Source organism: Neofelis nebulosa, chromosome 5 (assembly GCF_028018385.1).
Source record: "Neofelis nebulosa isolate mNeoNeb1 chromosome 5, mNeoNeb1.pri, whole genome shotgun sequence".
Taxonomy (NCBI): domain Eukaryota; kingdom Metazoa; phylum Chordata; class Mammalia; order Carnivora; family Felidae; genus Neofelis; species Neofelis nebulosa.
The window spans coordinates 103520060-103535643 of record NC_080786.1 but is presented as its reverse complement, the minus strand read 5'-3'; the positions used below and the strand labels follow the sequence as shown (position 1 = coordinate 103535643).

Genomic DNA, 15584 nt, shown 5'->3' with positions numbered 1-15584 from the left:
TGATTACTTGATTCAGTTCAATAAGGAAGTTTGGGGATGAGATTGTCAGATAAGTGAATAAACACACATGCTCACTATCCTTTCTCCACTCCCTGACTTCCTTCTAGAGGAACATCTTTTGTAAAAGTGCCCCCAGCCCTAAATCAATTTGTAGACAGCCATGGAATCGGGAAAACAACCTGGTATTCACTAATAATAATTAAAATAGAAACAACTTATTTTGAATCTCGGTATATCCACTGAGACATTTCTGAAAAATGAGGTTGAGATAAAGATGGGGAGTTTACACAAGGGGTGGGGGGAAGCAGGCAAGTGACACCCAGAAGTTGAGATTACAGTTGTTAGGAGGACACCCCCACAGCAGGAAAAGGGGCTTCGAGAGAGCCCTCCCTGAAACAGGACTCAGTACGACAGTCCTGAGGAAGTGTGGGCTGGATGGAGATGATGCCTATCACCTTGAATTTCCATGCCTCTTTCTGAGGGCTTCGTTCCTTAGTCCAAGGATGAGCAAGGGAGATTATAGAGAGCATATGAGGAGAATTGGAGGAGTTACACACTTTTCAAATGCTTAACATTTTTTTCTATTCCGAGATAGCATTTGAGGACCAGACAGCAGATCCTGGATTTATACCTCACTCTGAATATCCTTCTGTTTTCTACAGCTTTAAGCATAACCCACCAAATAAGGTACTCATTCCTACATTTAGTAGAACTTCAGACATGGCTCTGAGAAAAAAAGACACGTGGACAAAGTACGTCTGTGCTGACATGTAGCTCCTGCACTCTTCAGAGCAGTGCCTCTCCAACTCTAACGTGCCTACAAATCACGGCCATGACTGCTAACACATAAATTTTCATCCAGTAGGTCTGAGATGCTGCATTTCTCACGAGCTCTCAGATGACGCTGATGCTGCACACTCAGAGAAGGTTTTAGACCATGACAAGAAAATCCAGCTTTGGCAGGAAATCTGTGCCCACACCTTTATTCACACTCCTATGTTTCTCCCCTGACTTCCTGTAGTCTTTTCTATTTCACTGCTGTAAGAAAATTTTAGGGCAAAGCGAAGTGAGTACAAAAGAAAAGAAAATATTCTAAAATCATAACCTCAAGGAGAGCAGTAAGATTTTAAGTTGTCTCAAGGGTAGAGACATAATTTGTGATATGCATGAATTATACATACTTCATGCAAATCATGGAACAAATACACAGTAGCCTGTCTATTTTTTTCCATAAACGAAGCCCTGTGTCTGCATAACTTAAAGGAAGTTTATTTCATTAATGCACAGCATACCATCTCATTTTTCAGGTATCTCTGGAGACTGAAGTGGTCTGAATAAGCCAAATTCCCCAGACAACCAAAGTTTATCTTAAGTATCCAATTGTATTTATTTAAATGATGTTTAATCGAACTCTTTTTGAATTCACATATTCAAGACTTGTTAGCTATACAAAACAAGGTTTAACACACATGCACAATTATCCAGGGTAAACAGTGATTATGCTATGGCAGGAAATAACAGCGCTATGGGAGCTACTCAGGTCTGTAAGGAACTATGTGCCCCTGTACAGTAGAGTCTTAGAATGGCCTCTGAGGCCTACCCAAAGCAAACTTCTGCTTCCTTCCTCCACGATCAGCTCTAATACTGCTCATTGCCCTCCTCTTACAAGTTTTTGATCTGCTGCTTTATTTTTCACATAATATTCTGGGAAAGATTCTGAGACCAGCTTCCTTCTCATTTCCCATATTTTTTATTATTATATTATTATTATTATATTTTTTAAAGCTTCTTTACTTATTTTGAGAGAGAGGGAGTGCGCACACACACAAGCAGGAGAGGAGCAGAGAGAGAGGGAGAGACAATCCCAAGTAGGCCCCGTGCCCTCAGCTCAGAGCCTGATGAGGGGTTTGAACCCATGAACAGTGAGATCAAGACATGAGCCAAAACCATGAGTCAGACGCTTAACCGACTGAGCCACCCAGGAGCCCTATTTTATTATTATTATTTTAATAAATAAAAAGAGCTCTTTTACAGGGCTTTGGGCTACTGGTTGTCTAGGTCACTGCAATCATTCCAAATTAAAGAAATTACACAAGTTGATTCCCCACTATCTCTTATTATGACTACTGAATACTCACTGATCCCGGTGTCCTTACAGTACTGCACCAAGTACTGCCCCATGACTCTCAGCAGATGATTATACTCTTGGACATTGAGAAATTCCTGCTTATTATGGGATGGCTCCATGATCTCCAAGGGTATATTAACAATTCCAACCACGCCTGCACCAAGTCTAAGAAGAGTAAATACATTAAAAAATTCTGAAAAATTTAGCCCAGGAAAAAGAAAATGCAAATATGCCATGGTCTTTTGAAATCAAAATTTTTTCCACGTAAATTTATTCACTGGGTCTGGACCATGTCAAAGTTTAACAACTTATGATATAATTGTATTTTGTTACATAAATCTGTAGTAATCGTAGGTGTGTTTGGTCTCATAGTAAAGAAAAAATCTAATGCACTGTTACTAAATTAACATGACTTTTTTTTCCAAACCTAAAGGTGCAAGAGGAGGCGTTTTAGCATGAGACACCGCTAACAATGCTTTGCTGAAATAAACTGACATAACCCTCTTCATGATCTGGCCAGAGTCAATTTCTCCATCCTCATTTCATGGCAGGTTGGGTTCTTCCCTGTCATTGCAGAGGTCCATGGGGTGTTCAATGAATTCTACTAAGGGAACATAAGGGCCAGATTATCCTAGAAAGTGACAGGTATCTGCCTGTTAGTCTGATGGATAAATTCAGTGTTTTTCAGATTTTTAGCAACTTACGATATATATAACCAGGGTATTTCTGCTTAGTGACAGAATATTCTGCTTGGTTTCCCTGTTTTGGGAAAGAACATCCAGTTGTCTAGTTCTTCCAAGGCTCCCAACTGCCCTTAGCAAGGCACACAAATCAAGCCTTCCTAATGTAGTGCTGCTACCTTACCATGTGTTTCACTACTTTCCCCTGCCACCCTGCCCTCCCTTAACTATTCATTCTCTAAGCCTAAATTTGGGCATCATTTCTTCCAGGAAGTCTGACTCAACTTCCCCCAGTTTGGTTTACTACTCTTCCCAAGTGCTCTTTTTTGCACCTCATGCTTGCCTGTAGCACATATTCATCCATCTATCTGTCCATCCATCCATCCATCCCTGTTCAGGATGGATGCATCCTATTCCAGAAACTGGGAATACAGTACTGAATAAGAAAAAGAAGGCCCCTGTCTATAAAGTTTCTCTTCTATTCAGGGGTAACAGGCAGTAAGGGTGACCAGATCATTTCAGATGGTGATAAGCGGTAGGAGGAAAACAAAGCAGGTGCTATAACTTGTGCAGAGTAACAAGGGGGAGGGGCCAATGGCAGCGGCTGACTTTATTAGACAGTGCAGGAAGACATTCCTGTGGAGGGGACTTTAGGTAAGTGCCTAAGTAACACACCCAGACCAGCAGTAAGGAGATCTGAGGACAGAAGGTTCAAGAACCAAGGCTGTAAGACAGGAGTGAGCTTAGGATATGTGATACACTGGAAGCTGGCTGGTGCGAGGAGAATGTAGTGAAAGGGTGGGTACGGGTGGGCCATCACAGCGCCAGGCAGAGGCCAGATCACTGGAAGACCATGGTAACCAGTTCTATTCTATATCCATTGGTGTTTTAAGCAAGAGAATAAACTAATTTTTTTAAAGATCATTCTTACTGTTGCCACATAATATGAAAAATACGTATTTATATACTTGTTCCTTTCACTGGACTATAAGTTCTTTGCCAGAGGGTAGCAGGTCTTCACCATCTTGTGTGCAGAGCTTAGTACAGTGCCTGGCACATGACACTGCAGTTCAAGTGTTTGTTGAATGAACAAATGAATGAACTGCTAATTCCTAGAGAGTGAGAAATAAGATGAAAAATGGTCCCCTGAGCCATTCTATTAATCACAAGAATTCTGTTTGACCCCTGATCCATTTTACTGGTCACAATTACCCTGTCTGACTGTCTACATAATTCATGAAAGCAGCACATGGAGTTTTGGACCATCAGGAAAGCACCAGAATGTATTACTCTGGAATCCAAATAGGTTAGAAAGGGTTAGTAATACATGCTCAAGCAGGTAACTGCCAAGAACTCATATACATAAAGGTTGCACAAAATGTTAACAGGGTTGCTTTATAAGACTATGGATTTTCCTTTCCTAAAATTTCCTTATTATGCTTGTATTATTTTTACATCGGTAAAATATTAAAATCCTAACCTGAGGAGATGGTTCAAGAAATGGTAAAACATCAAGTTTCTCAGGAAATGTATTAGAAAAATTTCCCAAGTGTGCTTTTCCTTCAAGCAGGCATATAGTTGTGCCAATATTATAAATTAGGCATATTAATGCCTGTGCATTGATGGGAAGGGTGAACGGAGGACAGGACACCTGCTTCCATTATGATTAATCACTCATCTAACTCCAAAGACAGAATCTTACCGCAACCTCCCTCATCCTGCCTATGCCTCTGAAAACAAAAATATACTTACAAGGACTTCAGTTTCAACTGTGGGCCCACTTTCTCATGCATTTTGATCAGGCGGTTATTACTGTAAATGAACATCCCAGCTTGGCTTCGATTTTCTATGTTCACTCCAAAGAACAGGCAGAGAGTCCTTGCTTTTTTTAATTCTCTAGCATTATATTTAGAAAAGTTTAAAAAAAGGTTTTTATTAGATAGAAATATATAGTTTACAAACAGCTAATAATTAAACTGAGAAGGTAAACATCAAAGGAACTAAATGTAAAATACCCAGGTATTTTGCAAAACCTAGTGGGTACACTCAATATCTTTGTGTAGCCAAGTATTTTGCATAAACATGATGGCCATACCAGTCAAACACAAGCATTCCTAGATTAAAAAACAGCTTTGCCAACTTAAATTTACAAGAACTAGAAAATGCCAAAAGATTTGTGAAATGTTAAGTGGACTAATAGGAACACGCAACATTTTTAAAAAATGATGATTTGACTATTTTAAAATTTCAGTATTTTTTACCCTGGATGTGATTTCTAACTTTCAACATGTCCTCAAGCCTCTAAATATCCTATATAGATTGGACTATGCCAAAAAATACTCTTTAGCTTTCTCTTTCTCCAAAATCAAAGTTAATAAAGCCAAGTTTACAAGGGCAACAGACATGAGCTCCTGTTTTTCTTACTCTGTTTTGCAATATTATGTTTTATGTGACTTTTCTATTAAAAGTGTAAAAGCAGAAATTGAGACATAGCAGGATATGAGAGAAACAACCATAGTAACAGGAAGCTGCTTGGAGCTATGAAAAACACCTGAATATAAGAACTGGAAAGACAGGCTTGGCTTCAAAAACAAACTCATCTCTGTAACAGCCGTGTGACTATGGATGAGTCACTTCAACTTCCTGTCTCATCTGAAAAATGGGAAGAATACCTACCTAGCCATTTGGGATGTCAGGAGAACTAGAAGATATAATGTCAAGTATAAACCTGGAACAGATTAGGTGCCTCACCAATGTTATTTTCCTTTCCAACCAAGAATGGTACCAAATATAATTCTTCCCCTCCACCCATCTTGTAGTTCTCATTCCACAAACACAGCTTTTTCTTTTCAAATTATAACTACATGCCACTATAACTGACATAATATCCTTACTGGACTGGCTAAATACATCTATCATTAAAGGACAAAGAAAAAGTCCTAATTAGCCCTTCTACATGGACATAATATAGGGCACATTAGACTTTATGAGGGAATTATTGACTGGGATTAACATATACATTTTAAAAGCACATACTTGCTGGGTTCAATACATACAAATCACATTTTTTCTCAAAAATGTGTACTCAATATTAAATCCTTACTCTTCAACAAAAAAGAATACTGACTATGTAAGGGACCCCAAAACAGGATGTTGCAGAATATGACAGCATCACTCTGCAACAGTAAATGGCATGCTGACTGTCTTCAAATTTGTAATAAAAGCATTTTGCTATAAAAAAAAGTTCATACCAACTAGCTGGCATTATTATTAATAAAATATAGGTCGATCACCCTTCATACATACAAATGTAACTACAAACAATTCGTCAACCAGAGTTTTCTTTCTCAAGACTTTAAAGAAGGCTTTGCTATAGAAATAGCCTAAATCAAATGGACTGATGAGTGGAGAAAGAAGTATTCCATATATATACATGTATATATATATACATATATACATGTATACATGTATATATATGTATATATATACACACACACATATATATATTCCATATACATATATATATATATATATATATATATATATATATATATATATATAAAATGAAATATTGTCATTTACAATGACATGGATGAAGCAAGAGTATAATGTTAAGTGAAATAAGTCACTCAGAGAAAGACAAATAGCATATTCTTTGATTCATATGTGGCATTTAAGAAACAAAACAAATGAGCAATGAAAAAAAGAAAGAAAGAGACCATCCAAGAAGAAACAGACTCTTAACTATAGAGAACAAACTAAGGGTTACCAGGGGTGAAGAGGGTGAGGGAATGGGTAAAACAGATTCAGGAGTGCACCTGTTGTGATGAGCACCAGGTGTTGAATGGAGCTGTTGAATCACTCTATTGTACACCTGAAACTCATGTTACACTGTATGTTAACTAACTAGAATTTAAATAAAAACTTTAAAAAAATAGAGGACCTTGTTTTTTTTTAAATTTTTTTTTAATGTTTATTTATTTTTGAGAGAGAGAGAGAGAGAGCATGAGTGGGGGAGGAGCAGAGAGACAGAGAGGGAGGCACAGAATCGAAAGCAGGCTCCAGGCTCTGAGCTGTCAGCACAGAGCCCAATGCAGGGCTCGAACTCACCAGCTGTGAGATCATGACCTGAGCTGAAGTCGGCCGCTCAACCGACTGAGCCACCCAGGCGCCCCAGAGGACCTTGTTTTTTAATATAGATTTCTATGGATTTATTTAGTACTTATTTTGATAAATGCATAGTTAACAGTTCAAATTTAGGTTTGAGGAAAGTTATGGTTATATAGCACTTCATAGTTCACAAACAATAATTCTGGAAACTAGTAGTACTTCCCTAAAAATTGGTTTCTCAAAGTTATCCCAGTTTTCAAAGACTGGCCTTACCCAGACAACTCTGATTATTCTCAGTTTAACTTGTTTAACACCCAAGCTGGAGACCAAGTCAACCTTCCAAATGTAAATAATGGTTTTGTAATTTAGGGTTGCTATTTGTATCTTAACTATATATGTGGTACATGTATTTGAAACATTTTCTAAACATTTTAAATTTTATGCAAGTACTAGAAGAGAGAAGAAACCAGAACCAACCCTCCAGAGGGCTGTGTCTGCCAAAGGGCAAAAAAAAAGTAAAGTTATCAGGTGATCCTCTGGGCAGAGTTCACTTTTTCAACAGGACACTGAGCTAATTTTTCACCCTGTATTCAGAAGTTTTAATATTATGTAAACATATGTATGCATGCAAATATATATTTTATAAATACCTTCATTGATTTTGCGGTTGGGGGATTTTGACCATATTACACTTAATACAATAAGATGTCATAGGCTGAGAAAGAGAAGTTATCACATTAACCGCCAAATCTGCCTCCTCAGAAATCAGAATTTGCTTTATCAAAGTGCAGAGGATTCTGGCAAACAGAAAACCTTACATCTTACCTCTGTTTCACTTTAAGAATCGTATGCTTTGCTTCAACATCTTCCAAAGCTTTCTGTAATACATCCTGGAGAAGTACATTTGGTTAGGAGAGAACATAATTCTATTAAATTAATGAAAGCTGAGCTGATATTTATTATCCCATTACCCAAATGTTTCACAAGGGTAACAGTGATAGGTCACATTGCCTAATGCAATTGTATAATGGTAGACAATAAATACTTGATAAATTATTCCATTCTAATAGCTAGGGGGACACACCAACTCCTAGCCCATGGTTCCCTTTTTGCACATAATCCAATGTTCTCTGTCTTTTAAAGAGCTATTTCTCCCTGTAATGTCACACTGGCTTTCACACAAACTACACAAAAGCTTGGAAAAGTCATTCCATGTACCTAGACTCTGACTTTTGCTTGTGAGAACAACAACAACAACAACAACAAAATGCTAAATCACATGATCAAGTACTGTGGCATCTTTCAGAAAAAAAAAGTTATTAAAAATTTTTGTCAGTCACCATAAGAAAACATCTTCTCTATTATCAAGTTCCAGATACCCTTGATACTCCCCAAGCTTTTCCCTTTATAGGATATCCCATCCCTAGGCTTTCTCCCTTTCAGAGTACCTGACTACCAATGCCCACCTGTCTTTCTTGTCTTCTCTAAATTTGATATACTGGCTCATTCACTGCCCTATCTCTAGTACACTAACTCTAACCAGGCAGAAAAGAAATAATGCATTATTCTAATTTCACAAATAATAACAGATTTTTAATGTGCTCCATCTACCTGATGTGAAAGATGGGCATCTCATTTGGTGAATATACCACTGACTGAACATTATTTTCACTGACTTTAAAGTAAAAGCAAATGGTAACTGATTTGTAAGTATTTCACTTCAAATTCAACCACTCAACTGCCTAGAGGAATTTAAGAGGTCAAAAGCCAAGGTCATTCTGCTTTGCTCTCTTTGCCCAGCAACAAAGCAAGATGGTCAGAGACACCCCCCCTCCCCCACCTCCTGTCAATGCACTCAGAGCACAAAGAGGCAATGAGAGGTAAGCCTAAGGCAAGAAGAAAGAAAGGTCCTGACCCATTAAAAAGCATCTGCTTCTCTTGTTTCTCAAATACATAAAGCCAAGGAAATTGATTTCTTTGAGACAAAATAAAAAAAAGCTTAAACCTTTCTTTAAAAATCAATAACAGTAAGATAGGTCTACATTTACTTTAAAATAATAAATGAAAAGAAAAAAGTAAGACAATTTTGGGAAGACCATAGGTAGCTTTGGGACATTATCATGTGCTACTCTTTGATTTCATTCCCTATTCATGACCATTTGATATGAGAGAGCTCTTTATCAAACTCAGCCCTGGTCCTTGAAAGTTTAAGGGCGAATCACGGAAAGGATTCCTACACTGAGTCTGAAGAAGAGAATGAAGGAAAAGTGAAGTAAAACATTTTTTTTCTCCATATACCTATTTATCCTTTTATATGCAAGTAAATAAAATGCTGCTTCATAATTTACCCTGGTAGAAAGCTTTGCACCGCATTTTTGGTAAAAACAAACCTACATGTCCTGAAGCAATATTCTTCTTCTTGGTTGCCATGCATTATAATTAATAATAATAGTTCTTTATAACCTATCTTACTCATGGGTGCATTGCAAGGATTATAGAAAATGTTTATGAACTATGTGGAGCAACTCATAAGAAAAAAGCTTTGTAAGCTGGAAGTAGTTATTAATATTCATAATTATAGCACATAATTCCTAGCACCAGAAAAAAGGATGGCTTATTAGTCTTCTCCTTGCTTTTCCCATTTATTCAGGTGCATAGGGAGCAATAATTTGAAAAGATATTTTCAAGGAAACTTGATAGGCTGCTTTTTTCTGCTAGTTTTTCATTATTTTCTCTCTTTCTCATATTACTTTTCTTTTCATTTTAAAGAAATGAGCTGCAGTGCTCTTCCCCACTGTTCCAAATTCACCCCACGTTGCTCATCTTTGCTCAGACTCAGCCTTCTCTCACTGCTGAGTACCCTCTCCTTTCTCTGCATGCCTCTGCTCTGTTTACCTGGGTTAAAATCAACTTAAGCTTCGGAGCTTGTCTGTGTTTATCAGTTTAGGAAGTAAATGATAAGAGACAACTGTGTACAGGAAAAAGCAAATGACACTTGGCCATTTAGGAAGACTATATGTCATACCTTGGCAGAAGACAAAGAAGTTCTGTCAGGCTGGTTTACTGTGATTTGTGCTTGTTTCAATACACGTTCGGCTGGAAGCAGAAGCAAGATAATTACAACATCAGAAAGTTCTTTTAATCAATTTTAAGTGAGCAGTGTGTATATTCATTATGACCAGGACAAGTGGGAATGGCTTCCAAATAATAATCTCAGAAAATCCTATGTTCTTTCCACAGCTTTCACACATTCTAGGTGCAGGTAGCCACAATGGGCTTCCTCTTAGACATTATAATTGACAGGGCATAACTATATACCTACAAATTAAAGGGTTATGACTGAATGTTCGGCTGACTAAAAACTCTCTACAATCTGTGAAATATAGATTAAAGTTACTCCTTGCTTTTGGATCGCTGGAAAAATATGGCTTTGTCCTTTTTTTTGGGGGGGGGGTGGAATGAATGTGTAGAACATTCCTTCTCAAAGTGGGTATAAGGCTAGTCTTGAAAATGATCTAACTCGGCATCATGCCAACCAGAGTTTCTAATATATATCAATCTAGTTCCAAGTGTGTATTTGGAATAATAGAAATTAAATAATAATAAGTAAAAATATAATAACATACCTTTAATTAATATGTCATAATTCAACAAAGCCAGAGACAGAAAAATGTGTTATGAAGCTCCTTAGAGGCAGGAGTTCAATTAATTGTGGTCATTCCTACAACGCTATAACAGTATATATCTCAGAATAAAGGTACAATTAATGTTGGCTGAGTGAATGAACAACAATGAGATGTAGGACATAGATAATTACATACCAATCTTTACTGCTTCTTCTGCCTTTTCAACTTCATTTTTAAATGCTCCTTTAAAAGAAGACGTGACATACAGATACTTTCTGAAAAGAAAAAAAGAACTGATCAAGTCAGGTTATCATTTTAAGGTACATAATACTTAAAGAATATTCTTTAGAAAGAATATACACTCCAGATATACATAATTATGAAGAAAGCTTCACACAGTAAGTTGCATCCAAGTAGTCAATCAGCAAACTGTATACCTAGGAAGAAATTCCTTGCCTTTCAATACTTGGCAATTTTGCTTTTGTAAGGGAATTTCAGGAGAGAGATAACAAAATTTCTGCCCATACAAATGTTCATTTATACATATAAAATGGGATCATTTTCTTAAAAAGAAAAATTTCTATGCAACTGCTCCATTACCAAAATTTCGAGCTAATATACATAACCCTCTTACTCAGGTCACTGACACTGGATAAACCAGTTCTCCTAGTCTCAAAACAACTACCTCTAACTAAAATGCTCAGAAACATACATTACCATTTCAAACTACCAAAACTTATTTTCCACTTTATTGCTCAAGAAGCTTGTTTTCAAAACCTGTTGTTTAGTGAGAGCTCTAGAACAATCAAGGAAAAGGAATAAACAAATAAATAGATAGATAAATATATATTTATCTCCATAAACTCAGTCAGAGCAAAGTAGAGGTGAGGAAAGCCCTCTGGAATAGAGGTTCACTGAATGCAGATGAAACTATGTATATCTGTTACAGAGGATTCCTTAAAGTCAGGATTTTTCATAGTGGCTTAAATCATCATCCTGAGAAAAAATTCCAGAATATTGGATTTCAGAATGCTCAAAGCTCTGTACATCTCATTCTGTAACTTTTGCCTTATACCCCTGTGGACTCAGGCGGTCACCATTCTCTAATACCTTCTGTGTTTAGAAAGGCATCAAATGTTCAGCAAGAGGTGGGTAGAGAACTACAGGTATCCCTGAAAGCCAAAATATCCTCAGGCAGGCATTTTCTCAAGCAGAGGGAGAGTCTAAACCTATATGCCCCTGAGTCGATACCAGGGATAAGCAAAATATGGCCCAAAGCCCAAAGTGAGCCAGCAGCTTGCTTTTGGCACAGCCTGAGACCTAAGAATGATTTTTCTATTTTTAAAGGAAAAATAAGAATATGCAAAAGAGATGGAATGTGATCACATATTTACTATCAGGCCCTTTATAGAAAATGTTTACCAATCCCTGGAATCTATGCTAATAAGCAATGGCTTTTGAATGATAACTTGATCTAGAATTGCATTTATATCTTCTGACTTTCAAAGAATGTGTACGGTAATGCAAATTCATCACTATACAAACAGGTCACACATAGTTTAAATGTCTGTTAGCTGAAGTCTGTTTATATTTTAAGACTCTCTTCCATTATCTCCACAAATGCAGTACAAATACACTCAAGACAGAACACCATGATTAAGCATTAAGAATTGGACTACCTGGGGGCATCTGGGTGACTCAGTTAAGCATCCGGCTCTTGATTTCGGTTCAGGTCATGATCTCATGGTTCATGGGTTCAAGCCCCACATCGGGCTCCACACTGAGCCTCCTTGGGATTCTGTCTCCCTCTCTCTCTGCCCTCCCCTGCTAGATCTCTCTCTCTCTCTCTCTCTCTCTCTCTCAAAATAAATAAATAAACATTAAAAAGAAAAAAAAAAAAGAATTGGACTACCCGGATCCCATCCTGTCTGAGTTAAAGTCCTATCTGTGTCCCTTAGTAGTGTAGCACTGGGCACATTATTTCATTTTATGTGATTCCATTTCCTGTCTATAAGTGGGGATGGTAACAGTGGTATCTATCTCACACGGTTGTCATGAGAACTAAAGGTATCAAAAGAGCTAAAGAATTTAGTCAATGCTAGTTTGGGATAAATGTTTACTACACTATTATTGTCTAATATTATCTATTAATATTATATTAAGTACTTGCTCCCTCAATGTAGGCTCTAGAGGGAAAATACATTGGGAATGAGGAAATAAGTAACTAGATAATTTTTTGTTCTCTTAAGACTCTGAAGGATTTTTTGTTCTCTTAAGACTCTGAAGACTCTTAAGCGCCTGGGTGGTTTGGTCGGTTAAGCATCCGACTTCGGCTCAGGTCATGATCTCACGGTCCGTGAGTTCGAGCCCCGCGTCGGGCTCTGTGCTGACAGCTCAGAGCCTGGAGCCTGTTTCAGATTCTGTGTCTCCCTCTCTCTCTGCCCCTCCCCTGTTCATGCTCTGTCTCTCTCTGTCTCAAAAATAAATAAATGTTAAAAAAAAATTAAAAAACGAAAAAGACTCTGAAGGATTTATACAAGCTTGTCCAGTTATCTCCCTGAAAAGACTTACTGTTAAAAAATAACCAGGGACATCTGGGTGGCTTAGTTAGTTAAGTGCCTGACTCTTGATTTCAGCTCAGGTCATGATCTTACTGTTGTGAGATGGAGCCCCACATCGGGCTCTGTGCTGACAGTGTGGAGCTTGCTTGGGGTTCTTCTCTCTCTCCCTCTCTCTCTGCCCCTTCCCTGCTCGTGCTCTCTCTCAAAATAAATAAACTTTAAAATTATTTAAAATTATTTTTAAAACACTGAAAATAACTAAAAATTATTTAAAACTTAATAATTAAAAAATTATTTAAAAATAAATGTCATCCTATATTCATCTACTTCTATGGTTTCATGAATAGTTCGTTATAATAACTAACTTTGTCTCTTTATTGCTAACTTTAATGTTCATTTTCCAATGATTATAGTCACAAGAAAGGAACATCCATAAAATCTAAAGTAAGGTAATTCTCAGTTTTTTCCCTTGATTTTCTTTCACAATGAACATTATTAAGTCATAACCTAGGTGTATTTCAAATCAGTCTTTAAGACATTTAGACAACAGCAAAACCTAAGTTTTAAAGCAAAAAAATTATTGGGTCTCTATATACTGCAATTGCCATTTGTTTTTTAAAAGTCACATATTAATCACATACTTAATCTGGTTTGAATCATTCATTTGAAGTCACTTTTTTTAAACTAAAGTGAAACTAAGGAGAAGCTGAACAATGAAGTGATCCTTTAAAGATGATATGAATTAAACTATTTTATAGGTCATATTTTATAGCATTTCACAGACTCCACGCTTCATGCTAATACCCTAGAAAGTAAAAGTGGCACAAAAGAATGCCAACTATGCATTAGTGCTCAATTTTAAACAACAAAGACCAAAACAACATGTGCTCTGTTTGCAGTTTGTGTCACTGAGACAACCTGGTCCCAGGTGATCTGAAACATCTCAGATGCTCTGCATACTTTCACAATTTAAATTTTACAATTGTACATAACAATTACAAAAAGCTAACAATGAAATATATATTCTTGTGCAAGTTCAGTGTGATGAATCTGCCCATTCCTATAAAGGAAACAATTTTCAGTCAAATCCTCATCCTTAACTGGAAGTCTACCTCAGCCAGACACTTCTAATTTTTCCTACTGGTAGACTCTTGCAGATAAAAATGCCTTTAAGGGGCACCTGGGTGGCTCCATCGGTCAAGCATCCAACTCTTGGTTTGGGCTAAGGTCATGATCTCATGGTTTCGTGAGTTCAAGCCCCTGCGTCAGGCTCTGTGCTGGCAGCAAGGTGCCTGCTTGGGATTCTCTGTCTGTCTCTCTCTCTCTCTGTCCCTCCCCCACTCATGCTGTCTCTCTCTCAAAATAAACAAATAAACTTAAAAAAAAATTCCTTTAAAACCCAGAATAATGTATCCCTTGGAGGATAAGGAAGAGAGCCCCTCTGGCTGTCAGCTCCTCCCTCCTTGCAACTGATGGCAGGGGCATGGTGTTCCCTCCAGAACTGGGCCTTCAGTTTCACAGTGGTTAGAATTTTTTCCAAACCCATCTCCCAAACTTTACTTTTATTTTACACTTCTGCCCACAACCCTAGCCCACAGGCTTCACCTCCACACTGTTTCTGCCTTCTCTCTATACCACCTTGTTTTGCCACATTTTAGGCCTTCACTCTTCCTCACACATTTCACTTTCTACCTCTCTAGTTTTTTCCAATGACGGCATTCAAATATTTTATGTTCACTTTCTACATAAAACAATTTATTGAATATTTTCTTCTAAAGGAGCTGAGAAAACATAAAGTCAATGAAAAGTATTGAGAGGCGCCCGGCTGGCTCAGTCGGTAGAGCATGTAACTCTCGGTCTTGGGGTTGTAAGTTCGAGCCCCACGCTGGTTGTAGAAATTACTTAAAAATAAAATCTTTCTAAAAGAAAAAAGAAAACTATTGAGGAAAATAAAACCAAAACAGTATAAAAGTTTTGCTCCTTAGAATGGTAAAAATGAAAACAGAAAATACTATTAATAACAAGGGTAGATATGGAACCAGACAAAAGGGTGTGAAAATAAATTGGGTCTACTTCTCGGAGGGTAAATTAATGGTGTGCCCATCAAAATTAGTTGTGTTCCTATCTTCTGACTCAGAAATTTACCTCTGTGTCTGTTCTACAGAAATAATGGCATATTAGCATAAATATACATCTGTCAAATGATGGCCAAACATGTCCTGTAACAATAAAACTTTAGCACTGTAACAATAAAAACTCCAAAAATCTTGAATATATATCAATAAACAGTTAAATAAAGTACTGTATAAAATATTTAATGATGACAGAGAAAGATCTTCAAGAGATAATCTGTAAGTGAAAAGAGCAAGTTGCGTATAAATTTTATGTTTTTTCTTTAAAGTTTATTTATTTATTTTGATAGAGACAGACAGTGCAAGTGGGGGAGGGGCAGAGAGAGAGACAGAATCCCAACCAGGTT

The 15584-nt window shown here is 37.2% G+C and overlaps 1 protein-coding gene across 1 annotated transcript in view; it reads right to left on the bottom strand.

The window, feature by feature from the left end:
• Window positions 1–15584, bottom strand: part of MORC1 (MORC family CW-type zinc finger 1) — a 165242-nt gene that overhangs the window by 95090 nt on the left and 54568 nt on the right. The window contains exons 10-14 of the mRNA XM_058732533.1: window positions 10740–10819; window positions 9944–10014; window positions 7744–7808; window positions 4561–4704; window positions 2139–2293 (exon numbers count right to left, since the gene is read on the bottom strand). Of these exons, the coding sequence (XP_058588516.1) occupies window positions 2139–2293; window positions 4561–4704; window positions 7744–7808; window positions 9944–10014; window positions 10740–10819 (515 nt within the window). The remainder of the gene's footprint in view (window positions 1–2138; window positions 2294–4560; window positions 4705–7743; window positions 7809–9943; window positions 10015–10739; window positions 10820–15584) is intronic.